Source organism: Odontomachus brunneus, unplaced genomic scaffold (genome assembly GCF_010583005.1).
Source record: "Odontomachus brunneus isolate Ranch 3 - 2012 unplaced genomic scaffold, Obru_v1 Obru_scaffold_013, whole genome shotgun sequence".
In the NCBI taxonomy this organism is placed as follows: Eukaryota; Metazoa; Arthropoda; class Insecta; order Hymenoptera; family Formicidae; genus Odontomachus; species Odontomachus brunneus.
In genome coordinates, this window is record NW_022639463.1 from 572841 (window position 1) to 597940 (window position 25100).

At 41.9% G+C, this 25100-nt stretch overlaps 3 protein-coding genes across 4 annotated transcripts in view; all 3 read right to left on the reverse strand.

Moving 5' to 3' along the window:
• The window catches only part of LOC116841168 (E3 ubiquitin-protein ligase TRIP12), an 18606-nt gene extending 5049 nt beyond the window's left edge, over nucleotides 1-13557 (reverse strand). The window contains exons 1-18 of one of the 2 annotated variants that reach the window (XM_032808786.1): nucleotides 12916-13557; nucleotides 10670-11005; nucleotides 9901-10206; nucleotides 8586-8672; nucleotides 6306-6669; nucleotides 5693-5883; nucleotides 5432-5593; nucleotides 4647-5023; nucleotides 4200-4484; nucleotides 3692-4072; nucleotides 3435-3607; nucleotides 3169-3343; nucleotides 2859-3081; nucleotides 2472-2706; nucleotides 1984-2389; nucleotides 727-915; nucleotides 455-640; nucleotides 169-360 (exon numbers count right to left, since the gene is read on the reverse strand). In XM_032808786.1, the coding sequence (XP_032664677.1) occupies nucleotides 169-360; nucleotides 455-640; nucleotides 727-915; nucleotides 1984-2389; nucleotides 2472-2706; nucleotides 2859-3081; nucleotides 3169-3343; nucleotides 3435-3607; nucleotides 3692-4072; nucleotides 4200-4484; nucleotides 4647-5023; nucleotides 5432-5593; nucleotides 5693-5883; nucleotides 6306-6669; nucleotides 8586-8672; nucleotides 9901-10206; nucleotides 10670-10976 (4239 nt within the window). In that variant the 5' untranslated portion in view covers nucleotides 10977-11005; nucleotides 12916-13557. Of the gene's footprint in view, nucleotides 1-168; nucleotides 361-454; nucleotides 641-726; nucleotides 916-1983; nucleotides 2390-2471; nucleotides 2707-2858; nucleotides 3082-3168; nucleotides 3344-3434; nucleotides 3608-3691; nucleotides 4073-4199; nucleotides 4485-4646; nucleotides 5024-5419; nucleotides 5594-5692; nucleotides 5884-6305; nucleotides 6670-8585; nucleotides 8673-9900; nucleotides 10207-10669; nucleotides 11006-12915 lie in introns of those variants that run through there. The other variant, XM_032808785.1, reaches the window with a different exon arrangement.
• A 3368-nt stretch (nucleotides 13558-16925) lies between these two features.
• Nucleotides 16926-21099, reverse strand: LOC116841169 (zinc finger protein 415). Its single transcript, XM_032808787.1, has 5 exons — nucleotides 19830-21099; nucleotides 19502-19587; nucleotides 19094-19409; nucleotides 17927-18030; nucleotides 16926-17830 (listed from the first exon to the last, which is right to left on the reverse strand). The coding sequence occupies exons 1-5, from the start codon at nucleotides 21061-21063 to the stop codon at nucleotides 17159-17161; spliced, it is 2412 nt and encodes an 803-aa protein (XP_032664678.1). The 5' UTR covers nucleotides 21064-21099; the 3' UTR covers nucleotides 16926-17158.
• A 490-nt stretch (nucleotides 21100-21589) lies between these two features.
• On the reverse strand, nucleotides 21590-24675 carry LOC116841176. Its single transcript, XM_032808796.1, has 7 exons — nucleotides 24251-24675; nucleotides 23993-24160; nucleotides 23717-23914; nucleotides 23168-23466; nucleotides 22109-22375; nucleotides 21896-21967; nucleotides 21590-21787 (listed from the first exon to the last, which is right to left on the reverse strand). The coding sequence occupies exons 1-7, from the start codon at nucleotides 24357-24359 to the stop codon at nucleotides 21683-21685; spliced, it is 1218 nt and encodes a 405-aa protein (XP_032664687.1). The 5' UTR covers nucleotides 24360-24675; the 3' UTR covers nucleotides 21590-21682.
• Nucleotides 24676-25100: the final 425 nt, after the last annotated feature.

A 25100-nucleotide genomic window follows, 5' to 3' on the forward strand; every position in this document is an offset into this window, starting at 1 on the left:
TCGGTATATTTCTATTTGAAAAACGCTTTGTTCACATTAACACTTTTTCAGTTTAGTTCAGTCTCATTCGGGTAAAAGAGCAACATAATATTTGTGTCAATTTCATTGAGGTTTCCATCAAAACCTGTGGCGAGTTATCGTGAGGATAAAAAAGAAACAAATTATTACCAAAGTATCATCGATATCGTCCTCGCTGTTGTCGTCATCACTAACCATCGACTCAGCATCTCGTATTCTACCGTACCCACGTACCATCAAATATCGTTCGATTGCTTGTACTAGCGCCAACGGATCAATCTTCACAGGACCACCCTTCCATTGTTTCAAGTTATTGCAGTCCGGGTGACGTTGAAGATTACACTATAATTCGTATGAATCATGTCGTCAGTCGATAATTCGACTGAATAGAGTTAAAACTTTCGAGTTAAAGAGATTGCCAATAAATTACACGCACCTTAAGTTGATGGGTGTTGAAGAACTTAAGAGCGCTGGTGCCGCCACGACCAGCACCGGAACCGGCTGGTAGGTCATGGACTTTCACTGGAAATTGTTCCAATTGCGCGACGCAACTGTTCAGCTTCGCTACCAGAGCACCGAATGCTCCGGGATTAAGATCCATGATATCGTTGTTTTGTTGCATCTGCAAACGAGGATGCGAACGCGTGTTTTAAACAGTGTGGAAGAGATGAGAATACAATATGGGAAAGAGACTGATGTTTCGCTTACGGTCGACTCCGCAAACAATTTCCAGAACATACGAAGGCGATCGTAACGATTGCCAGGCGCATCTGTAGTAGTGAGGTAGTTCAATAGAGCCTTAATGAGACCGCTGTAATTCATCTCGAAGGGCGATATATCGCTTTCGAGAACTATGTCCCGCAATTCCGTGAGTGCTGACAACATTTCGTCCAATTCCTGCGAACGTATATTGTACCACTGTTAATATGGGAGACTCGAGTGTCTTCACTTTAAAATTAAATTTTGTAGAACCATTTTCTCTTCATTGTTTTCAAGTTGTGAATCTTAGAGTCAAACTTAAGGCTCCTGGGGAGTCGCATCATCCATCTCTTTTTAATGACGTCAGAAGCGAGAAAATGCATGCTAAAAATTCCTGCAAAATACGTCGAGATAAACAGATATATCCACAAAACGACATTTGCGATCGATTAAGTACATCTCTAAAATACTCCGTACACTTTCCTTTTGTTCTAACAATCAACAGATAATTATAAAATAAATGTGACGTGCAATCGTCTTTTCTAACCTAATTTCCTCATTATCTTGTCATATTAATTTTCCGATTATCTATTGATTTTTAGAACAAAAGGAAAGTGTACGGAGTATTTTAGAGATGTACTTAATCGATCGCAAATGTCGTTTTGTGGATATATCTGTTTATCTCGACGTATTTTGCAGGAATTTTTAGCATGCGTTTTCTCGCTTCTGACGTCATTAAAAAGAGATGAATGATGCGACTCCCCAGGAGCCTTAAGGGCTGTGTTCCAAAATTCTACTTGGTGGGTAGAGTACATTTAATTGACCAATTATGATAAAGAAATCCTAGTTATCTTTGTTTTTATTAGTCAATGAAATGTTACTCTACCTATCGAGTAGAGTTTTGGAACGCAGCTCAGCAGATTTTTAGGGTGGAGTTCCATATTTTCGGCACGTATTTTCGCGTAACGCGTAACCGCGTAACCAGTCACATCTTTCTATTCTTTTAGAAGTTCCAACAGAAATACTATACGTCGCAGTTTATTGGTTACGCGCTTACGTGGTACGCGGAAAATACATGTCATGGGACTCCACCCTTAAACACACGTACGTTTATAAGTGCGCGCGCGCTTCTGACTTTCAAACTTTCATTATTATTCCGGTAAAATCCACCGTATTAATCGTTTCAAACTCGTTTCAGTGAAAACAGTTAACGCATAATTACGTAAAGCGAAGTATATACTCACATACATAGCGTGCATCACTTACATTTGATTGCAACCGTTGAATCGCAGCAGTCAGTCGAGCGAGAACAGTCAGGGCTGGATGTGAACAGGGCGCGTCATCCTGATATCTCGCCAAAAACTGTGCCGCTTGCTCACGCACCCACGCTTTCGCCTTATCCCGGTTCCCGCCGGTTAAGCTCGGATTACTCGGTGGTTTCGACAGGCTCGTCGACGAGCTTGAGTCTCTCTTGTCGCTGGTGGAACTGGACGAGGATGATTTGCGGCCCCATCTGGCTGGATTGAGATTGCCCAGAAATCGGTGGTTTTTGGGAGTGAATCCGGTGAAAAGGGATTCCGGCTGTTGCGCTTGTTGCGGAGTAGCGCCTCCCAATCTCGAGAAACGACCTTTCTTGTTCTGTCGTTTCCTCTTCAGCACGTCACCGATCCTTCTGAGGAAAAAGAAAGAAAAGATACAATAGTTCGTAAGAGCGATATGATTATCTTTTGACGGCGGTTAAAGTTGACACTAACAGATGAGTCTGCGGTGTGCTCGGCTCATCCACGTTGCTGCTCAGTTCCGTTCTGTGTGGTTCCAACGAAGCGGCGATGTTTGTGTTATGTTGGCATGATGCGATAGTACCGAACAATATATTGCCGTTCGTGGATGGCGAGACAACAGGAGACGTGGCACTACTAGAAGACAACATTGCGGTGGAAGAAAGTGGTGTATTAGACGGACCTGGCTGTGGGCTTGGTAAGGATGTACCTAAATATAACGTAAAGTGTCCTATGAAGAAGTATGTCTATCGTGTATATCGTGATAAAAACATACAGTGGTATAAACCGCATAATTCGGCTCGTTAAATTGTCGATTGACAATGCGAGGCGATGCTGACACTGTGCGCTAAATGCAATTACCAGAAGGGCACTTGGGTGGTGAAACACCGAGAGGTACTTCAGGATCCGCTAATTGACGAACTTGATGAAGTACACCTTCACGATGAAAATGAACCCCAAATACTTGTGGCAACCTCTTCATCAAGATACTCGCCATTTGAAGAGCCCCGATAACTATACGCAAATCTTGTGACGCTAGCATACCAGCTATATGCGACGAAACCACTTGATTCTTTAGAACATCCTGTATACGATAAAACACTCGGTGTTAGAATCCGTATCGCGGAAACACCATTGAAATTGACGTTCATCATTCTACATCAAGTTTTACCTTAAGTAAGTCAGTTGAGGCGTAATATACCATACGAAGAAGCGCTCGGAGACATTTGCACTTCACAGCAGGCCCTGCTGAGCTACTATAAACCTCGTATAATACAGAGAATAAAGTTCGAATAAAAGACACTAGCCATTCGTTCGTTTCGATTACCGGAGGCACGACATCCATACTGTAATTCAATATGCATGACGATTATGACTTAATAAATTACCGCATATTTTCTTACGAAAAGAAAGAATCGGTCGCTATGTGACTCATACCTAGATGAGCAAGTAGGACTCTTTCCCTCAGTAGGATTGGCGTTTACTCTGCGAAATATACTTCTTGCCATTCCCATATCCTCGTTAATTTGTTTCATCACAGTCAGATCTATAGTGTAAGTTCGTCCTAAAGTGGAAAGGCATATCTCATCTTCGCCATTCTGAAACGCCATCTAAAAGACACGTAGGCAATTTGTATTACGACATTACTTATCAATTGTCAATTATCGCTGTATGTGTATGTATAGTTCAGTTACCTCGATAATTCTAGAATCTATAGTACTGAACGGATGGCAACAGTGTCTTTCATCGCGCCATTCCCAGTGGACAGTTTCTTGCTGATTGCTGGTCCTTTCGAGTAAACTATTTACACTGAATATCCCATCTGTTGGTAATGGAGGCATAAGTTCCTCGATTAAACACGTAATTTCGAACCATTCCTGTGGGGAACGCGATACCAACTCCACATCTTCCGTTTTAACTTCCAGAGATCCGGTTAAAAGATAACTTAACGTGAAAGCTATATTTTGCTGCAGTAACAACTGCGCCAGATCGGGACAGCGATTGGATATCACAGAGAGCATTCGTAATACAGTTATGAAATTGCCAATGCTATTAACCGGTGGCGTAATCATAAGCTACAATAGAGAAGATATGGAATAATGTATAAATGACGCTGAGATTCAGATTATTTCAGATTATTCAACGATAAGTATATGTATAAATGTACACGATTAGATATATATTCAGCTTTTGCTTACGTACCAGCTGTTGCAAATTTTGCAGGAGTTCGGCATTGATAATCTTATGCAGCATAACAGGATCGTGTTGGAAACTGTCGACTAATCGACTGAACGCTTGGCATACGCACTCGACGCTCTTCTTATCCTGATTCGTTAATCTGCTTGTTAATAATGGCAAACTGTCTACTACCAAGTGGAAATCATCCGGATGGAGATTTTGACAACAATTTGCGGTAATCGTTAATGCCGCACGTTGCGCGGTAATATTGAAAAAATCAACGAATTTCAAACAGGCTGATACACCACCCTAAAAGATAACGGAAAGACCATTGATCGCAACATTAAAAGGTACACCAGTTGTGGATCATGATATCGTATAGAATAGTCGGACTACATATCTGCGTTGTGCTTGTAAATATCTTGTGATATCTCGTGAAATTGTGTAAAATATTAATACTTCTATACGTACCGCGTGTAAGATTGTTTTGCTATGTCTGCGTGACAACATGGCCAATGCTGTCAAACACTGTTCGGCCACATCCATACATTCGATTGATTCTAGCTTTTGCAAAAACACTGGCACTGCGTCGACTACAACAGTGGACGACCGTGGCAATGCTTCCATCATGTATGTAAGGGCGCGACACGCATGGGTCATTATCACAAAATTATGTTCAATTCCCAATAAATTAATTAAAGCTGCGACCACTTGTTTGACAGGAAACCCTGTTAAAGTATCCTCGTTTCCCATCACAAGAATTTCCCCCATACCGATAACAGCTTGCAATTGTTCCCCTTCATCGTCGGCATTTTGTAAACCGGGAAGTAACTGTTGTGCTTTAGCAGCTGAAATTTATCAAAAAAGTTAGATAACGTATAAAATAGCTCATATAAAATATTAAAAGCAATTTACCCGACAATTATAAGAAATAGATAAAATATTGTTTTCAGTTCATGTGTATGTGTGTAGATGATACAATGTTTTCCGTATCTCTTAAGCCTGATCTACAATATGCTCTTTGCGTTCTGTTTCTTTTATTTTTTTCTGGCTTAAAGCTTGAGATTTGAGTCAGAAAAAGATAAAGAGAAAGAAGTAGGAAGCAAAGAGCATATTGTAGATCAGGCTTTTCGCTAAAGTAAGAAAAAGTACTCGAAACATAATATGACAACGTGATCTTTTTTTATGAAATTTGTGATATCATCGTGGTAATTAGCCAATTATCTATTATTATATCTTTATACCAGCAGTCGCACCCATGCTTCTATTCAGTAAGTGCTGCATTCGTGGTCCTAACGCTCCGAATACGTGAGGTGGAAGGCCCCTAGCCTCCAACAACGCTTGCAATCGTCCAACTTCTCCGTCATCGCTCTCACTATCACCAGTGGTGCCCGACATACCGGATGGTCCTCCACTTGCTTCATATGCAAATACGAAGATTGGTGTTTTAAATTTCTGCGTAGCTCTTGGCGCATATCGCGATTATTATAGCGTTAAGCTCATCGACAGTGACTTACCGGTGGCGGATGTGGCGGTAGATGCCGATTCCTCTTCACCAGTGGTTGAGACTAGCTGGCTACCAGGGACAGAGGACGATACTGATGTCGGTGTAGCGCTGATAGAATCACTACCTGACATCACACTACTCAATCCACCGGAGCCACTCTCAACCACCGGCGGCTTTCTCACTCGTGATGACGAGCGATGCCTGCAACAAAGTGTGGATTATGTACGCGTGTATGTGTGCGTGTCCGAGACAAAGCTCATAATTGTTTTTCTTTCTTTTTTTCTTTAAACCGATTATATGTAGCGTAACGTACGAGAAAGTAGTCTGAAGAAAACATAGCTAGTGTATAGTATAAACGTTAATAAGAGAAGAAAAGAGAGCTAGAAAAGAAATGTTGTTTTATATCTAAGAGACTTGAATATTTTTGAAAAGTATTACCATCTCAAGCACGGAACCGAGAATGGTTTTCGCCAATAACCGCAAATAACTAAAAATTTTCTACTACAATACAAAGATTAGGGATACTTATTTGAGCGCAGCCTGAGAGTTTTGTCTCGGACAAGTTTCCGATGAGTGAATGACCATTCGAGAGAAACACTTTGAGGTATTCAGTCTATTATTACCTGGAACTTGAACAGGAACCCGTTGTAGAGTCTTTCTTGTGATGCTTGCCTGAAGTTTTGTTATTTGATAGTAGTTCTTTGTACTGCTCGCTAGAAGTCTTCCCTCGTGAGCGTAGCAAATGCTTGTGTGTAGAATGAGGGTGTGCTGGGTTGGCAGAAACGGTGGCAGACACAGGTGGATTGGCAGTGGCTGTCGATGCGATGCCACTCGTGCCTGCCCCGTCATGTGCCAACGCACCCCCACCACTCTCCACAGAGTTGCTGGCTGCGTTACCCACTCTGACGCTGGACTTCACACCTTGACTGGAAGCTTGACTGCTCGTACTGCTGCTCGTGCAAGTTGCACCTCCGTGGGACTTTGAATCTAAAATATTCAAATGTCACACGATCATTGAGATATGCAAGCAAATACTAACTTTCTGCATTTTTAACTAACTAACTGCACGCAATGCTGTGCACAGATTGTCATAATTTTCAGAATGAATGTCAAACTTGCTGTACAAGTACATAGCATTTTCAGTATTTACGACATGTTCAATGCACAGGTAAGATGTTTTTAGAAAAAGAACAACATTTCAAGCCTGTTTCAATCTTGTGCACAATTCAAAATATCAAACATTTTCGCAAGTTCGATGAATATCAGTGATGTATGATTTTTATTGTGATGGATATATATATATATATATATATATATATATATATATATATATATATATATATATATATATATATGTGTATAAAATTTCACCTGCTAATTATAAGAGTAGATATTCGTCTGTTTATTAATAAATACTCTTAACATAAAATTTCTAGATAGTATATTTTCATTTGACTAGTATCATTATATGGATATTATATACAGATGTATCAAATGTCGTACACTTAAAACATAGAATACAAAAGCTATAAAAAAGATAATATTTGCTTAAATATTATTGAAAAAATGCGAATTTTATTCAAAAAATGTCAATACTGGTATTTTTAACGTTCAATATGAAAAAACTGCGAAGAAATGCCAAAATTATCAATAACTCAAATAATGCTTTTTTTTACACATTCTGTATAGTACAACATACATAATTTTTGTCAAACGAAATGTAACATTATGTAACATTAATTTTAATCTCTCTAATTCCAATTGGTTAAAAAAATAAATTTTAAAGTGATTAATTATCGGAGGTAAAGATTAATGATTATGTGTATGATAAAAGATTGATAACAAGAATAGTAGTAATAAAACAAGAGTAAAAGTTGACTTTAGAAAGAGATAAAAGTTTCCCTTAACGGAGAAAAATGTTTCAAAAATTTTCGATTGCGCGCGCGCGCTGCAGGTATTGTATCACTTAAATTAGGAAGTATCCCAGATTCGTCCCATCCTTCCTTTTATAGATACATTTATCAATTTGGGAGAAGACGATAATGGATATCGTACAATTAGGTTTGGACCAAAGGGAAAACGACAATAACTATATTTGTTAGAGAACACATACTCACCTCCTTTGAATTACCCTTCATCAATATTGGTTTGTTATTAAAATGTACGAATTTTCAAATATATAAGAAGGAAATAGAAATAATAACTTTAATCCTAATATTGGAATAAAACATACAACCTGTAGGTAACATATGCAATTTTAAACAATAATATTCTTATGACATCAATGTAATTTTTATAACAACACTATACTTGGTTTTATTTGATTATTAAATATTTATTTAGTCTTATGCAGCATATGTTTATATAAAACTGTACGAAAATGTTTGGAAGCAGTTTTCATAAAATTTTAGCACAGTATTCATTCAATAGTATTTATGAAAAATAATGTCGCAATTTCTTCAATTGCTAATAATCATTCCACTATGCATATAATAAAAGTTCACAAAGTTTAAGAAGTTTAGGTTTAATGCTTCAATATTCTCGTCAAACAAAATGATATCGAATCTTGATATGTGTGCATTGATGCACTTCGTATAAATGATATAATGGTGATTATATATCGAAATTAATTAACATATTGTAAACGTATATTGTAATAGTCAGAATCATATCTCTCCTAAATATTTACATAACTAATATCATGCATAAATAAAACCTGACATACGAGTTTGCCTGACAATGATTATAGTAAGTGATGATACTTGCATATGGATGTAGGGAATATAAGTTCAGAATGGAGTTCAATGACTCTGATATTCGCTTAAAGACATCTACTCACGAACTTGTAAGAGAAAATAAGGGGAAGAAAATTGTGGTACGAAGTGTGTACTCCTTAAGCTTACCTTCTTGATGGTACGTTTGTGTTGATATTGGAAAAAGTGCTTTGACAGCAGACACAAATCCTTCCAGACATTCGCTCATCCTCAGGCCTAATGATACAGTCTGATCTATGACTCTTATTTTGATAACGCTTGCGCTTTTTTGTTAACTTTACTATATCTTTTATTGAAATATATTTTCTCATATAAGCCTCTATATTTTAATAACTTTGTCTCTCATCGTATAAAATCTCACTATCAGTTTTCAAATTCATTGTAATGGTTTTACCAGTTTCTCTCTATACTCTTGCATTACACACAATACTGTGTCATTAATTTCCAATTTTTGTGTTCCATCGTTAGATCAAATATATTACATCAAGCTCACAACATCATTACGCCAAGTGTACAGAATAGCTGTATGTTACTATTATTAATTAATATACTTATCATACAATGTCTTCTTTATGTGATGTGTATCACACACAACAGAGTTTAGACGAATTCTTCAGAATTTCGTCATGTTATTAGTTTCATCACATTAAATTCCTAATAGTGATTTCAAAAGTCTACTAAAGGACAAGTCAGCAGGCGTTGTAAAAAGAGATATGTGTATATGTGTTGGTATGTGTACGTGTGAACGTGTATCCGAGTAAATATGGAAATACATGTCCCACAAGATCTTGTTGGGGTTTATGTAACTATAGGTTAGGTCTAAGATACTACCTAACTACGCGATTTGTTCTTTCTTGTTTTTGTATGTGCAATGTTATACACATTGTTCCTATCAGGTTTGTATATTTACTATTCTTCTTTTATAGCAATTATCACAAGTCAGTTAGATGCAAAAAATACATCATCTTTTGAAATAACACAACAGTTAACTCGGTAAATACAGTAGCTACACAAGTAGCTGTGAATAAAAAAAAAAAGAAAAAAAAAACTTTTTTAGTATTGTAATGTTTGTTGTGAATTACTTGCTGAGCACTGAGTTTATTAGTTTACTTTTGTGTTTCTTGATGTAAATTAAATATTAACGAGTGTATTAACTCACTGAACTTTGAATCACACATACAGAAATATCCTTTATCGTTAATGTTAAGAAACATAAAGTAACATAAAGCAAGAAAAAAAAAGGGATAAACTTTTGTTAATACATAGACGCAATCACATGTACCATTAAAATCTCTGATTTACGAATATTGTTGTTAGTTTAAGGTCTTTGTGTGTGATCAATTTAAACTGTACTAAAACAAAACTGTATTCTCATACAAATCACACATCGTATCTTCTTGCAATCGGTAAGAATGCGAGTAAAAAAACTGAAGTATATACTAACCTCGTCCTCTCGATGTGGATGGATGACTAGTGAGTGACGTCGTACTTGAGGAAGGTACCACGTCGCTGAAGGTGGCAGCTGTCTTCCGGCTATATCCACTGGATAATGACAGATCGTAACTGCTATTTCCTTGTGTCAATGCTTGTGGATTTTGTGGTGTACGAGAACGGGTTCGTGATGCCACACAATCGGTGGCTGTTAAATTTAACTCCGGCAAATTTGTCCTTGCTGCACTACGCACCCTCGTACTGCTACTACTGATATTGTAGCTGGCTTGATGAACTTTATGCGGCCTCCAGTTGGTATCTGTTTCAAAAATATTACCAAATTACACTTATATGTGAGACTAACTGATAAAACGCTAACTAAACTTTCATCTTACATTAATAATAATCTCATGTTGATCATAATCTCAATTCTATAGAAAGAGACTTGTGATCTGTTCTTTTTAACTGCGCTGCTGAACTGCAATAAGTTAGAATGAAAGAAAATATACTTATCTCAATATAACTTATTACACTTCAGCAGTACAGCTAAAAAGAACAGACCAAAGATCTAGGAGGAATCTCAAACAGCAAGCTCAAAGAAAAGAAAAATGCATGCATGTACACCACTGTGTGTAACAATAACGAAGAAAAATTGTTGGTTGCCAAGATTGCGCAACAATGTCACATACAATAATGTACAATATTGAACAGAAAGAAATTGTGACGAAACACTTTATCTCTCTATAGATAGATACATTATAAATGTATCAGCATGCTCGTACCTGGATAAGATTCTAAGCCAGCTCCATGACTTCTTCGTTCACTTCTGAGTCTGACTTCCCCTTTGGAAGAATCGATCGAATGTGTGTGCGCTGTATTACTGACAACTTGGGACGTCTGTGGGTCGCCAGTGATCTGTCTACGTCTCTTCTCCTCCACCGTATCTGAGATTGCACTGGTACTTTGTCGTTTTCTGTAACCACTGTAACCACTGCTAGAGCTTTTCCCCCTAACTTTAGAGGTGTCTGCTGCAGCACTGGCCTTCTCTACAGACCCCCCTGATGACGACTGATCTTGTTGATCTGCCATAGATTAATCGACTCATGCCACTATTCTGTCTGTAAAGAGACAACAGAAACACAAAGGTAGTTCTTCTCTTATCGCGATGAGGTGGCTCGTTATTTTCTGTTACACGTCCAATGATGTTGTTCACACAATGTGTACAGCAAAACTTGTCGAATCGCGCGGACAATCTCGAAAATCGACCGAGGATCTTGTTTTCTACGTAGCTTTCTCATCGATTACGCATATCGCACGCAGACACACGCACAACGCGAACGCGAAATAATTTCCGCGAACGAATTTCGACGAGATAGATCGGATATTAATCTTAGGAGACGAAGGGAGACGAAATTGGGGTCAGGTTGGTGTGTCAAGTCGTAAATTACCACCCAAGTCTACGTTTCCGTGCAAGACGTAACAAGACGCGAGAAGAACGACACAATGGAGAAGAGCGAACGCTATTAGGTATATATTTCGGAGTGCGTAGAGACTTGCAGTCAGACAAACGGACCCAGCTCTCTCGCGCGCGCTCGCAAATACGAAGTTTCCTTGTTCCGAGCTTCTTTGTTGGAGGAAAACATTAACAACGCTATCAGGCTCACGGAGCAGTTTACTTTCGATTATCGCTCGCGCTCGAAGTCCAAGCAAGAAGTCGCGCGCACACGGTCTGGCGCGAGCACTGGAACGAAGAGAGGCCTATTTATTGCGCGCACAGCCAGGTGTTACATCTAAATGAGCATACAAAGGAAGGATTTAAATGTCCGTTCGGTCGCGCTCGGCGATTTTATCGTTGTTGCTTGTCCGCGCGACTTGTGCACTGCCACGCGATATACAACACAAACTGCTTGGCAGCAGTGTTGGTAGTGGTAATGGTTAATAGTGGTAGTAGTGGTGTAGTAGCAGCAGCAGCAGCAGTAGCAGCAGCGACAGCGGCGGCGGCGACAGTGGGTAGCAGCACGACGACGCCAGCGATATCGATATCGCGATTTCTAACAAAAAAAATCCTCGTGCCTTGGCGAGGCGAGCCATATGCGGTCGGATAACAAGAGCGTGACTAAATAAAACGGTCGGAGCGCGATACGCAATTAATGTTTTCCCCCAGCAGTAGACGACGGCCGCGGCGAGGAGATAGTAACGAACCGAGAATCATAACAAACACTACGACTGGCTAACTGCACCGTTCTCGTCTCCATCCGTCCGTATTCCTTCCTTCGTCCGTCTGTCCTTCCGTCCGCGCGTTATCAGTGCCTAACGCGGAATTGTGTCGTTGACATGACGGCGAAATCCGCTTTCCCGAGGAGGAGGAGTCGCGATAAAGGTACAAAGAAGAATTCGGGGTTCAACGCGCGTCGCTCTTCCTTCTTTATCCGTGCTGCTCGGAGCCAGAGGCTACTTTGAACGAGCGTAACAAAGACTCATGCGTGCGCGCGCGAGAGCGAACGAGAGAGAGAGAGAGAGAGAGAGAGAGAGAGAGAGAGAGTGCAAACGAGCGAGCGAGCGAGTGAGTGAGCAAGCAAGCGAACGAAGGAACGAACGAGCGAGCGAACCAGCCACCATTTGCGCTCACGAGCGAGTAATGGAGGACGGGTTCTCTCCTCTCTCGTCCCACTCTGTCCGCGCTCTGCTCTCTGTCGCTCTGTCGGTCTCTGTGACCTCAGGTTGAGGTCCTCCAAAAAAGAGAAGCCCCTCTTCTTCCTTTCCCCTCTAGCTCTTCTGCCACCCTTCCCTCGCGACTGCCCACTGCTAGCTCACTCGCTCGCTCGCTCGCTCGACCACGGTCCCTCCTTCCACCCTATTCGCTGCTCTCCGACGTTCTCTTCGACTCGTCGTAGAGTAGTTTCGAAAGAAAGGAGAGAAAGAGAGAAAGAAGGGATAGTATGTATGTGTGTATATGTATATATATATATATGTATATATATATATGAGAAAGAGAGAGGAAAGGCAGCTAACCGATGCACCCTTTTACCTGAATGTCGGGAAAACATGCCCAGGACATCGCGCGACTTCTGCGGAACGTATCTCTCGTGCTCGTTGTTGCGACGTTTCCTTATTGTCTTGGAGTGCACGAGCACAGGACAGACGTACGCACATACACACACACGCACGCACGCACGCACGCATGCACGCACGTAGGTAGATGGCTGACGTATAGATACGATGTTCGGAGAAGTTCGCGAGCGAGAAAGAGACAGAAAGAGGGACAGAGAGTGGCTATCCGTACACGGTGCGGGCGATGAGCGTGCACACACCACCGTCGACGACGACGACGACGACGACGACGACGACGACGACGTACAAACAAACACGAACGAAGCGACACACTGAACACATTGAGCCGCACTGAAGGCGAATCGGCGGAATGCGACGGGTTATCGGGCTCGGGTTGGTTAGAATTGGGAGGCCGGAGGATGCTCCGCCCCCGTTCGTTCGGCGAACGTCACACGCTGGCCAGCGGGCGAGCAAGCGGAGCACGCACGCACGCACGCACGCACGCTCGCACGCACGCATGCACGCACGAACGCAGGCAGACAACAGACAGGTAAATAGGCTAACAACGCAGGCGAGCAATCGGACAAGACTGGCCACAGGCAGGCAGGCACACACGCGCGCGCGCACGCATGCACGCACGCACGCACGCCGTCGTCGTCGTGTTACAGAACGGAGCGCTGCGGTGCAGTGCGTTCGAAAACTCGCCGCGTCGCGGCGCGCCAGTACGGCGGCAGCACTGCGGTGCGGCGCGAACGGCCATCTTGTTCAACCGTTTTTTAAATTTTCACTTTTACTCGAGTCGCGAGCGACGCGTAAGCGAACCGGCCTCGATCAGAGACGCTTACATAAATCGGTCGCGCGACACTTTTCCGCGAGAGAAACCGCACATGGGAAATCGCGTCCCTCTCTCTCCCGTCCGTGTTATTACGTGTCGTGCGTCGATCACGTGGTTATTCACTCGCTCACTTGCTTGCTCGCACGTTCGCTCGCTCGCTCACTCGCTCACAACCGATTGATCAAGTTGTCAGTTCTCGAGCACGCGGAACGTGCGAGTCGAGAGAAAAATACACAGCCACGCGTGGCGTTTATGTAACGCGCGTTTATGCGTTTCACGAGCGATACCGTACCTCGGCGTTTTATCGACAGCGGAAATCGATGGCGCTCGGCAATAAGAGAGAAAAAAAGAGCGACTTTGACGACATTCGGCGCGTTAATTATTTCGATGCGAAAGTAACTTACTGACACACGTCATGCGCGATTACCTTGACTTCAAGCTACCGATTGACACGATGGTCGCGTGACGACGCGCAATCGCCCGATGGCGGATGATACAAATTTAAAATCGGGAATTGGCGAAAGCGAGAGGTCGTTTTCTCGCCGTCCAATCTTCCGCTCGTGGAGTGGAACGAAGCTGGCAGGACAGTCCGTTATGTATGAGCACACGCACTCTCCAAGGTCCGGTCGATCGTCGTACTGCGTGCGTTCAAACCGATCGAAATATGCGACGCTGTGACATTATATGGACACGCGAGGAGACGCGTCGTAAACTCGTTTCCCATTGCGTCGTGTTGCGTTGCGTTGCGTTGCGTTGCGTCGCGGACGCAAAACGGGACGCGACGAAAACGAAGCGCAGGTGAGTGCCTCGCGCTTCTCCCCGCGAATTCGCCGAACTACGGGCTCGACGAGGTCGTTTAGGATGTCGTAACAGATGTCAGAGTCTTGACTGTCGTTGTCCGAAGTACTTCGCAGTACGAGAGTACGAGCGAATGAACGGGCTCGGATTGGCTGGCGAGAGCATTTGGCAATTGGCCGCCGATAAACGGCAGACACGATTCACGACAACCGAGCGATGTCAAGGCGAACGCCTTGGCAGGAATCAGCTGTGCGTATGTCTACGCACGTCCGTCTCTCCTGTTCCCGTCCGCGACACACAGTACGTCGGAGCACGCGTCGACAACGCGAAACACAACGGCGTCTCGCGATGCTACGCGACGCGACAAGCGGTCTTGAACACGCGTCTTTTCCCACACGACGGAGAAAAAGTTCGTACTCACCGCAAAAAGGGAGCTCCTCCCCTGGAAGTCGCACTCTCCAGTTACGCAACGCGATGCGCGAGGGGACACGTGAAAATACAGAGTGAGCTGTCAAGTCGATCCCTGCGCGTCGTCTGCTACGAGATATCTCGACCGAAGTGGCTGCAGAAGACGCAGGTGTTCCAGCGCGTTCGAAAGTGCGTGCGTCGCCAGCGCCGTTGGCCGAGGCAGCGCGCTCGTCGTCGCCGATTGGTAGACGTGCGATGAGTCGTACAACGCTGACCAATCAAACAACGCGACGCGAGAACGATCTAGGGCGCGTTCCGTTACAGGCTCGCAACGCTCGCGAGTGTCATTCTATCTTTGTTTAACATCTATGAACAACAAAGATAGAATGACGCTCGCGAGCGTTGCGAGCGTGTAATGGAACGCGCTCCTAGAGGCCATTTCGCTCTTACGAAAAAGATACGAAAAAACCCTCAATTTTGGGTGTTAACACTCAAATTTAAGTGTTTATCCCCAATTTTTGTGTGTACACCCAAAATTGAGGGTTTTTTTCGTAAGGACGGCCTTTATTGCAAACCATTGAACTACATAAGGCTGCTTCCTCACGCGGCGACCAATCACATCTCTCATTTGAATAGCTGATATTCAAATAAAACGATGTGATTGGTCGACGTAAGTTACGCTTACGCAAGTTACGCTGCATGGGGAAGCAGCTTAACAAACGGACACTGCCTTTGTTTTTATCCGAATCGAGAAAAATAATTTTGAGGAGAATCGTCTGTTTTCATGCATAACCTCAATAAAAAATAAGACTACACGTAGGGCTTTAGCGTGTTAACAAGACATGGAGGGCAATTCTTTTTGGAGATAGTCCTCTCCTCATAGTGTTTATTCCAATTAAATCTGTTCTTTTTCACTGACATTGAACTAATGTATATTTATGGGAACAGACATGAAAGAAACAGGTATACAGTTGAGACTGGTCGAGAAAAAGAATTGACTAATCCATAGTATACATGGACTCCGAATGTCCTATATTCTGTCGTCTAATAAAGTGAAGCTAACATCTAGAAAGAGAGCTAGAATAGAGTGCCTATAGTTTTCTTTCTATTTTGTCACTTTTTTGTTGCGCGTGCATCTATTTCTCGTTTCCATAATATTATAGAGCGCAACAACACCCCGACTAGACTGGCAAGTAAAAGTTTTATTTAAATTTTATTGCACATTTTGTCTGTGTAGAAAGAGATAGAGAACACACATGGGCTGTACATATTGGCTTTACTTTTCTGGCTGTATGCGGGATCCATACTACCATGGACTAATCACAGTCGAATATTGTAAGAATAATCGGTTATGATTGGCCAATTCTTACGTCTCGCGATGTTTATTGTAGGCTAGACTTTAGGTCGATTCTACAATACGTCGTTTGTCGGAGTTAGTTTCGGTTTAACCGCCGGCAGGATAAGATGTGTCTGAACGAGTTCAGACCGGTGATTTTTGGAAGTTGCCTTGGAACCTACCAAGGCCTTACTCATTTATACTCATCTAAGGATTGGAGAATGGCGTATGGGGATAACCTTTTTCCCCGGAGCCACTAAAGAACAGAACAGGACAGAACAGTTTGTTGGAGTTGGACGTAGTCGATGGTTCAATGAGAGTTTATTTTCCGCAAACGAGTTTTCCTCATTGGATCATCGATATGAAACTATTGTAGAACCGACCTAATAAGTATCTTCGAAACGCGCCGCCATATGTATGTCACCACCAAGTCTGTCAAGCGAGCACAACAGTGACGATTTGTATTTGGGGGAAAATGTATTACGTCTAAAGCCCGGTAAATGATAAATCGCGAAGAGTGAATAACAATCGTCTGTGAATCACTCAAGAGACATGGATATTTAGAGCATGAAATCACGAGTGAAATAAATGTAACTGTACTCGATAGAAATAAGTGATCTCGCTATTTCTATTAGTCGATTTACACGCGTTAATGTACAAAGACGATTAATTACAGTAATTACAATCAAAATCACAATAATGGTGCAGATGCGTGTGTGTTCGTATGTATTTTACAATTAGAATAAATATCACTCCTCTCTCTTTATATATATATCTACGATCGATAGACAATGTTGACATAACGTTAGTTTGTACTGTCGCATTAAACGTCAGATATTCGCCTCATTTTTCATCGATACTATACAGCAATTCCTTCAGGGATTCCACATTTATGGTCTGCAAGGAATCTGCAACGTTCTTGTCACGAGTAAGGTTCTGCTCCATACTTGAATCCACGAGATTCATCTGTGCATTATCAGAGATCTGTGCAAAGTCTGCATAGGAGTCCATCAAATTTTCTTTCTGCTTGGGTGAGGACACTCTCAGGTGCTCCATTTCAAAGGTGGAGGAGGACACGCTGTTCTCAAGCCGTGACATCATTAGTGAAAGGAAATCATTCTTCATGTTAATCTTCTCGTTGCCTAATTCTGTCTTCTCTAGTGTTCCTGAAGATTCCTTGAGTTTGACAGAATCAGGATTATTGGTGCTCCACGTTTTGTTCTTTGAATTTTTGGTGTTATCAGCACTTTCAAATTCCAGGTTTTGTTCCTCCTTCTCCAGAGGCATATTGTTCACCTCTGACTGCAGTGCCAAGACATGTTGTCCTTGCGCATTTATTATCAGTACAAACTTGTTTTCTTCCTTGTCAACAGTATTCACGATCGATTGGCCCTCTGATTGAGAGATGTTGCTCGCCTGCAGCTTGACCGTTTCATCATTGGTCTTCTGTGCAATCGTGTCCGACGATTGCTGCGGATTTCCCTGCACGGGACATTTGTGTGTTCTCTGACTCACCTAGAAGCACAAATCACGCGCATGAGAAACAGTGACGAGCGGGACGTGCGCGGACGCGCGAGAGGAGAAGCTTCTCGCGATTATACGGAGGTATACCTTGTATCGGAAGCTTTTGCCACACAATGTGCACTTATAAGGCATCACTCCCGTGTGAATTCGACGATGGACTAAATACGAAACACGCTGGCGGAAACACTTTCCTGCGGAAGAATCAATACAGGGGCGTACAGGGGGATTACTGTTGTCGTTGTTAAGAGTTCGTACATTTATTCACGCTAACAAAATAACACTGGCCTGCAACATTAGGAGTCTAATGAGTGACATAGAAATTTCCTATGACTCCTGATAGATTTCAAAGCACTCAATTCAATCACAAAAAGTACTTCTCGTCTCTAAATTTGGAGAAAATTGAGGTTAGATTTCTAAAGACATAATTTTATCGATTTTCCAGCTACAGTAACTCTGAAAGTACAGATACTTGGCAGTTCCATTCAAACTCAAAATAAAGCTTTTAGTCAGTACTTTTATTGGAAAAAATCAAACTAAAGGTCATGTCTTAATTTATGACGTTAGAAGTCGGAAAATACACGCGCTAAAAGTTCTTACAATATATATAGAAACAAAAAGACATATTCGTAATATGACACTTGCAAACGATCAAGCAGATGTGTAAAATAGTCCGAACACTCTCCTTTTTTCTAAAAATCTATAAAAACCGTAGAATTAACATAACAAAATCATGAGACAATGTTGATTGGATCAGATTGTATGTCACTTTAATTTTACAGAAATTTACTGATTGTTAGAGCAAAAGGTAAGAGTTTGGATTAATTGTAGATACACCCGATCGATTGTCAATTTATGGATATATTTTTCTATTTCGATATATTTTGCAAAAATTTATATAGTACGTTTTGTATTTTCTCGTCTCTGACGTCATCAATCGAGAGATTCAGTACACCAAAATCTAGGAACCGCAAAAAAGTCCCGTGTTACTCATCAGACCTGTAATTTTGCAGGTCAGCATGTAATCGGCGTTTCTTTTTGGAAATTACCTGTTCTCAAGGTCATGCACAGCGCGCACGCACGCAGCACAATATTACAGACACTAGCCAAACGAGAACACGGTAATCGGTGTTAGGTTGTTAGTCAATCCGAAATCCAGCGAGCGCCGTGGATCTGTTAACAACACGTCGCGTTCAGCTCGTCGCGTTCAGCTCGCCGCGTTCAACTCTCTCTCCGCGTGCTCTCTCCCCAACGTACCGCATGTTTCACACGCGAACGGTTTCTCGCCGGTGTGAATTCTCTCGTGGTTGTGCAACGTGGAGAGCTCCTTGAACGATCTGCCGCAGGTCGCGCAGGTGTGAGGCTTGTCGTCCTTGTGGTAGAGCCGGTGCTTGTGATATGACTGCTGGAAGGTGAAGTTCTTGTCGCAGATCTTACACTTGTACGGCATCTCGCCGGAGTGCAGCCGTTTGTGCTTCTTCAGGAAGTATTTGGTCGTGAACATCTTGCTGCAGACGTCGCACTCCCACTGCTTGCCCTCGTGTGTTTTCAGATGCTGCATCACGTGTTGCTCCTGTCGCAAAACACAAGGCGGGATTATCGGTTTGCAAATGAACGTTTACATTACGATAGAAAAAAAAGACCAAACCAGGATAAAATTCTCACTTTCTTGAATCTCTTTCCGCACGTGGGGCAGTTGTACCCGACATCTCCGTGTGCTAATTCCATTTGGCCGTCTTTAGGTAGAGAACCTGCGTATCGACATTATTAGAACGAAGATATTTCGTTGGGTAAGCTAATATTTCTTCTAAGACTCTCCCGGCTAATTGCCGCAATTATTTTGATTTGTGATGTCAGGAAAACAAGAGAATACAAAATTCTTCAAGAGTACATTGAAATAAAAAGATATATTCAAGAAATGACATTTGCTATCGATTAAAATACTAAGAACACTTCTCTAAATAAAATCAAAGTGGAGGTAGCAATTACTTGCCTAAATTGTGGCCGATATGCACGACTCTCATGTGCACCATTAAACTGCCCCTCATCTTGAATACCTTAGAACACAGGTGACACGAATAATTTTTCAGAACTTTCCTCGAGACGTTCTCCGACTCCTGCTCGTGCACCAGCTGCTGATGCAGTGCCAAGATATTCACGTCGGGAAAGTGGAAGCCGCATATGTCGCATCGTTCCGTCCTCTCCTTCGGCGTGGCGCTTTGGAGAATCTTGGCGCACGTTTGCGCTATCCTCCTCTGCTCCTTTGAGCTGTGATCTTGATCTTCAGCGTTCGTCTCGTTCGCATCGCGAGGGCTCTGCTTGTCGTCGTGCCGTTGTTGGAGCGACGCGTCCACGCAACAAATCGGCACTGCATCCTCGATCGATCGGAAGTCGGAAAGGTCGTTTTCTTTGCTCATTAAATTCATCATCGGTCGCTCTTTTGCGACGCGTCGATTCGACTCTGCGCACTCGACAGCTTGGTAGACGTTGGCCTCCACAGTTGCTGTCACCTTTGCCGCGATCAGAGACCTCTGCTTTTCCATCCAATCGTCGGCGAAGTCTGACACGCTCACGGTCTTCTCCGTCTGTGCATTTTCCTCGGGCACATTCAGCTCCTTGATATCGCTGTTGCAAAAGGATTGCGCGGCGCAGTGTGTCTTCAACACCTCTTGCAGGTTCACAGTTGGTCCGAGCGCTGCAGCCTGATTTTCATTCTGCTGCGGCAGGATATTTATCTTGATCACGTCGTAGTTATAATCCGATACGATCGGTTGAGCTGCGCCTTTCCCGAGCAGATCTCGACTCCGCGCTTGAGATTGGGAATTCATAACATGGATCTTGTTCCCCGCGGCTGATGCTCCAGAGTCCGATGACTCCGTGCAAGTCGCGCTGTTATCGCACGAGGCTTGCGTCTTGCTTAACTCCTGCGTTTTCAACGCGTTCCAATTCTGCGGGGCGACATTGTGCAGATTGTGGACCGCGATCAGACGATCGTCAGGAGGGACAACGTCTGTGTGCTTAGACAACTCCATTGTAGCATTGCTGTTCAGATTAATCGTATGACCGAACAGGTGTATGGTGAGTTTATCTATCCCTAACAACACTTCGTTGCAGACGGGGCAGACGAGGGGTCGAGTCGCTACACTCACAAGCCCAGTTCGCAGAGCGTCGAGTGTCAGGAATCCAGGCTGAGAACACAATGGGCAGGCCAAGAGTCGCGCGCACATTTTGCGCCTGTTGACTGTAATAAAATCTTTTATGTCGTCGTGAATGCACGTTCTGCGTGTATCTGGTCTCTTTTCCTCTCTCTCTCTCTCTCTCTCTCTGTGAAGTGTAATACTTCACAACGGCGTGACACCACGCATTTTGAGCGCCTTCCAAGATTTCGCACTGCAGACAACTGATCGAACGATGCGACTTTAAAACTTAAAACTCCGGTACCGTGAAGTCGTTGGCCTTGTTAGGAGACAACTGGGGTTATGCCTGAACTTGACCCAGTAACTCAAAGCAGAGTTCAGCTCGTTACGACGGTTCGCGAGCCAGTGGTTATTCGAGTAGAATTTCACGAAGCACTCTCACAGACATTGCGTTCGCCGTGTACGCAAAATTCTCACACCTCAAAATCTAAATATAGAAAGCGGTATCTCGGGCATTTACGCGGAATTCCTGTGTATCTTTCGAGGAGTGCACATGATGATGATCTCTGCAAGCTATATTTAGAGCGAGTGGAGGGATATTCAAAGTACTCACGGGTGTCGAATCGGTGTATTTATTAAATGTCACTTAAGTCGTCTATAATTTATAAATTAGAGTCATCGTACAAAAACGTCGTCGTAAGTTTCACTCTCAGCGACATTTATACGGCAGGCTGTCTTTACAGCAGTATTCTCTGCCCGCGGAAAGATTTGTATTCATCCACTCGTCCTTGCAATTCTTGATGAAGAGATAGGCCTGTCGGCAGATATCACGCGCGATGCATTAAAATTTCATGACTTAGTGAAACAATATCGTTTTTACGATAATTTCGCGCAAGTAGAAAAAACAGTAATAAACATATACCCTTTCTTTGTAGCAGTCACGTTCAATAGAAGCGCAGAGAGTTGCAGCGCTGTTCGGCAAATATCTTACTATCTGCAAAGTGCGAATTTAATTCTTCATTATCGACAAATACTCTCGCGTACATGCAGAGGATTGGAATGGCCGCGAAACAAAAAAAATTTATCTGGAGTCAAATAAAAATCGTAATATCAATATAAACATTTAAGAACTTACAACGTCGAGACATTTGTTAGTGCAGAGCTTATTCCCGACAGCGTTGCATAGAAATGAATCCGGATGCTCATGGAGCAGTGCGGGATATCCTTTGGGCTGCTCCTTGCTGCCTTTTTTAAACTGTCCACTTAAAAATACAGCACAAACACAACCGATCGGTTCACTCGAGTTTGTCGATGAGCTAACTGTACTTGAAACATTGTTTCCTTCTGTATAAGAATACGATACGCATAGGACCACCATCACTGATATCAGGAACATTTTTGCCTGGAAATTGAAGCATTATTTAGTCTGGATTATATTAACACCTCTTTTGTATCGAGAATCATTTTGACGTATTACTTATAACGATATCAAAAATATCGAATTCCCTTGACTTGACGAATATCTGCTCGCAATTGTGCGTAACTAACTTGCGCTTACTGCGCGATCTTCGCGAGTACAATAAGACTGATCCTTTAAATTTCATCGAATACATATCACACTCTGTTGTAATATTACCACGAATATAGGTCATACCCGAAGTGCTTACTAAACAAAACTGTATTCTCAGATTCCGCGCAGTAAGGGCGTTCCACTTTGATTGTTTTGACTTATATACGATTTGTACATCAGACATGTGTAAACAGATAATTTTGTCAAGCTTAAAGTTTCACTGATATTTAGATAACAGAAACTCTTTGGCAACACGGCAAGAGAGCTACTAATATATAAATAATTGTAATCGTAAATTATGCAAACATCTCTTTCATTTACTGAGATATGTTAATAAAAAAAATTATTCATATTTTTGTGCATGTATTATATTATACTACAAGATAGAGCATTTTATTAAAAATGTTTACAACTTTCACAATGAGATTTCGAGCAGTAGTTTGCTCTAAAGTTTTCGTTTTCTTCTCGACACAATCTTGTCTCCATTAAAAAAATACTTTATTAATGTTCTTACAACTGACGAGGGATTTATAATATTTTCTTCATGAGCTTTGCTTCTCCTTCCATTACAATCTTGTCTCCATTAGCAATACACATGTAGGTACACATGATGATTTTTCTTACAGACACAATTTTTACTGTAACTTCCACTGTGTCGCCGGCATAACATGGCTTAGGAAACGTAAGATTTTGCTCAATAACTATAGTACCTGGACCAGGTAACTTTGTACCTATTATTCCTGACACTAAGCCATTGAGTAAAGCACCATGCGCAATGTTTTTTGCTGATTCAACATGTATTGGATTATAATCACCTGTCAATTCAGCAAACTTGAGTATGTCGTCATTTGTTATCACTTTGAAAATTGACACTTGGTCTCCTTCTCTCAGATCATTCATGGTTGTGTCAGCAATCAACCTTACTTGCGGCATCCCTGCTGAGCGATTTTTGAGGAACCCAAAGAGAAATTGAATCAGCTTCATATTATTTTTCTTGCGATAAAAATTATATGATATTTATGTATATATGTAACCAAGAGAGAGAGTACAATATATGTACATATGCAGTATTAGTCTTGAATATTTATTCACTGCGAGTTATTTCTTTAATTTTCTCCACTTCACTAGCTTGGCAATAGTCAGTCAAAAATATAGATGCTAAATTTTTAATACGGGTATTTGAGCTGCAGGAATGTTCTAAGATATGTTTCGTTACATCAGCTGATGTTATTTCGTTTTTTGATTCAGATGTAATCAAAAACATCAAAGTAGCAATTGCTGAGAGCACAACATCTTCATCTTGGGAGGAAAGCAGTGATGATACCAATTCGACACCTCGATTACGTAGAATATATATCTTATTAATAGCATCTAAAAAAGAATGAATGTTAAACGATAAAACGCGATAAAATACGTTTTATGCAGGATTTCTTCTGGTTCTATACTTACCTACACACAAGTTGCAAATACCACCAATGGCAAAACGTACTAATCTTAGATTGTCTTCAGACAAAGCAGAAAGAAACAAATCAATTATGGACAACTGTCTTATATATCCGTAGTTTATAGGATCATAAGCGAAGTTTGCCAGATTTGCCAGCACTTGCTCTTTCGCGTCTGTTATAAATAATATGAAAAAAGGTCAAAATGTATCAATAACACTATACGCTAAAATCAGATGTGTGGTACACGTGAAATTGTGTTTACCTTTAGATTTAGTTACTTGATATTCAGTAGCTAAGAGCTTCAAAAAATCATAACGTCCAACACCATTCTTTCCAGTACGTTTTATTAACTGTGCTTTACTTGAGAACATTGAAGTATCGATATCACTCTTCGATCTTTATATATAATTGGATATTCTATATACTAGAGACATTAGATGGAAAACAAAGTAATCTGTTCTGTTCTGTAATGGCTCCGGGGGAAAAGGTTATCCCCATACGCTATTCTCCAATCCTTATAATGAATAGAATAAGGCCTAGGAAGGTCTTAAGCAACGTTCCAAAAATCACAAGGTTCGAACTTACTCGAACACGTCTTATCGTGACGGCAGTTAGGCCGAGACGGAAAACAAAGTAAATAGAGAAGACAAAAACCCCTCATGGCCGTATCATGGCTCTCGCAGCCAGCGCGATTTACGACGCGATACGCAATATGCGATGCGCGATATCCAATGAGCGTACAGCTTTTCCGGAATACCAATACGCTCATTGGATATCGCTCATCGCATATCGTGTGCACGTCGCGCATCGCACTGGCTGCGAGAGCCATCAGAATGCGTTCAGATGGAGAAAGAAATAGCGGAACGGAACAGTTAAAGGGACGTCTACATTGGAAGTAAATAGCAAGAAGTAGGAAGCAAGAGTAAGAAATTGACCAACCACAGTCGAATGTGAGAAGAATAATCAACTATGATTGGTCAATTTCTTATTCTTACTTCCTACTTCTTACTGCTTACTTCCAATGTAGACGTCCCTTAAAGCCTTTGCACGTAGAAAAATTTTAACCGTAAGGTTGTAAGAAAATTGACCAATCACAGTTGATTATTCCTCGA

Excerpts from the sequence above, each read along its gene's own strand:
- LOC116841169 (XM_032808787.1), bottom strand. The coding sequence starts at position 21,063 with ATGTGCGCGCGACTCTTGGCCTGCCCATTGTGTTCTCAGCCTGGATTC. Across the intron at positions 19,410-19,501 it reads GCGGAAAGAGATTCAAGAAA|GAGCAACACGTGATGCAGCA; the intron begins GTGAGAATTTTA and ends GTTTTGCGACAG. Across the intron at positions 18,031-19,093 it reads GTTCGCGTGTGAAACATGCG|GAAAGTGTTTCCGCCAGCGT; the intron begins GTACGTTGGGGA and ends ATTCTTCCGCAG.
- LOC116841176 (XM_032808796.1), bottom strand. The coding sequence starts at position 24,359 with ATGTTCTCAAGTAAAGCACAGTTAATAAAACGTACTGGAAAGAATGGT. Across the intron at positions 24,161-24,250 it reads TCAAGTAACTAAATCTAAAG|ACGCGAAAGAGCAAGTGCTG; the intron begins GTAAACACAATT and ends TATTTATAACAG. Across the intron at positions 23,467-23,716 it reads TTCCTGCAGCTCAAATACCC|TAAGGTTGATTGCTGACACA; the intron begins GTATTAAAAATT and ends GGATGCCGCAAG.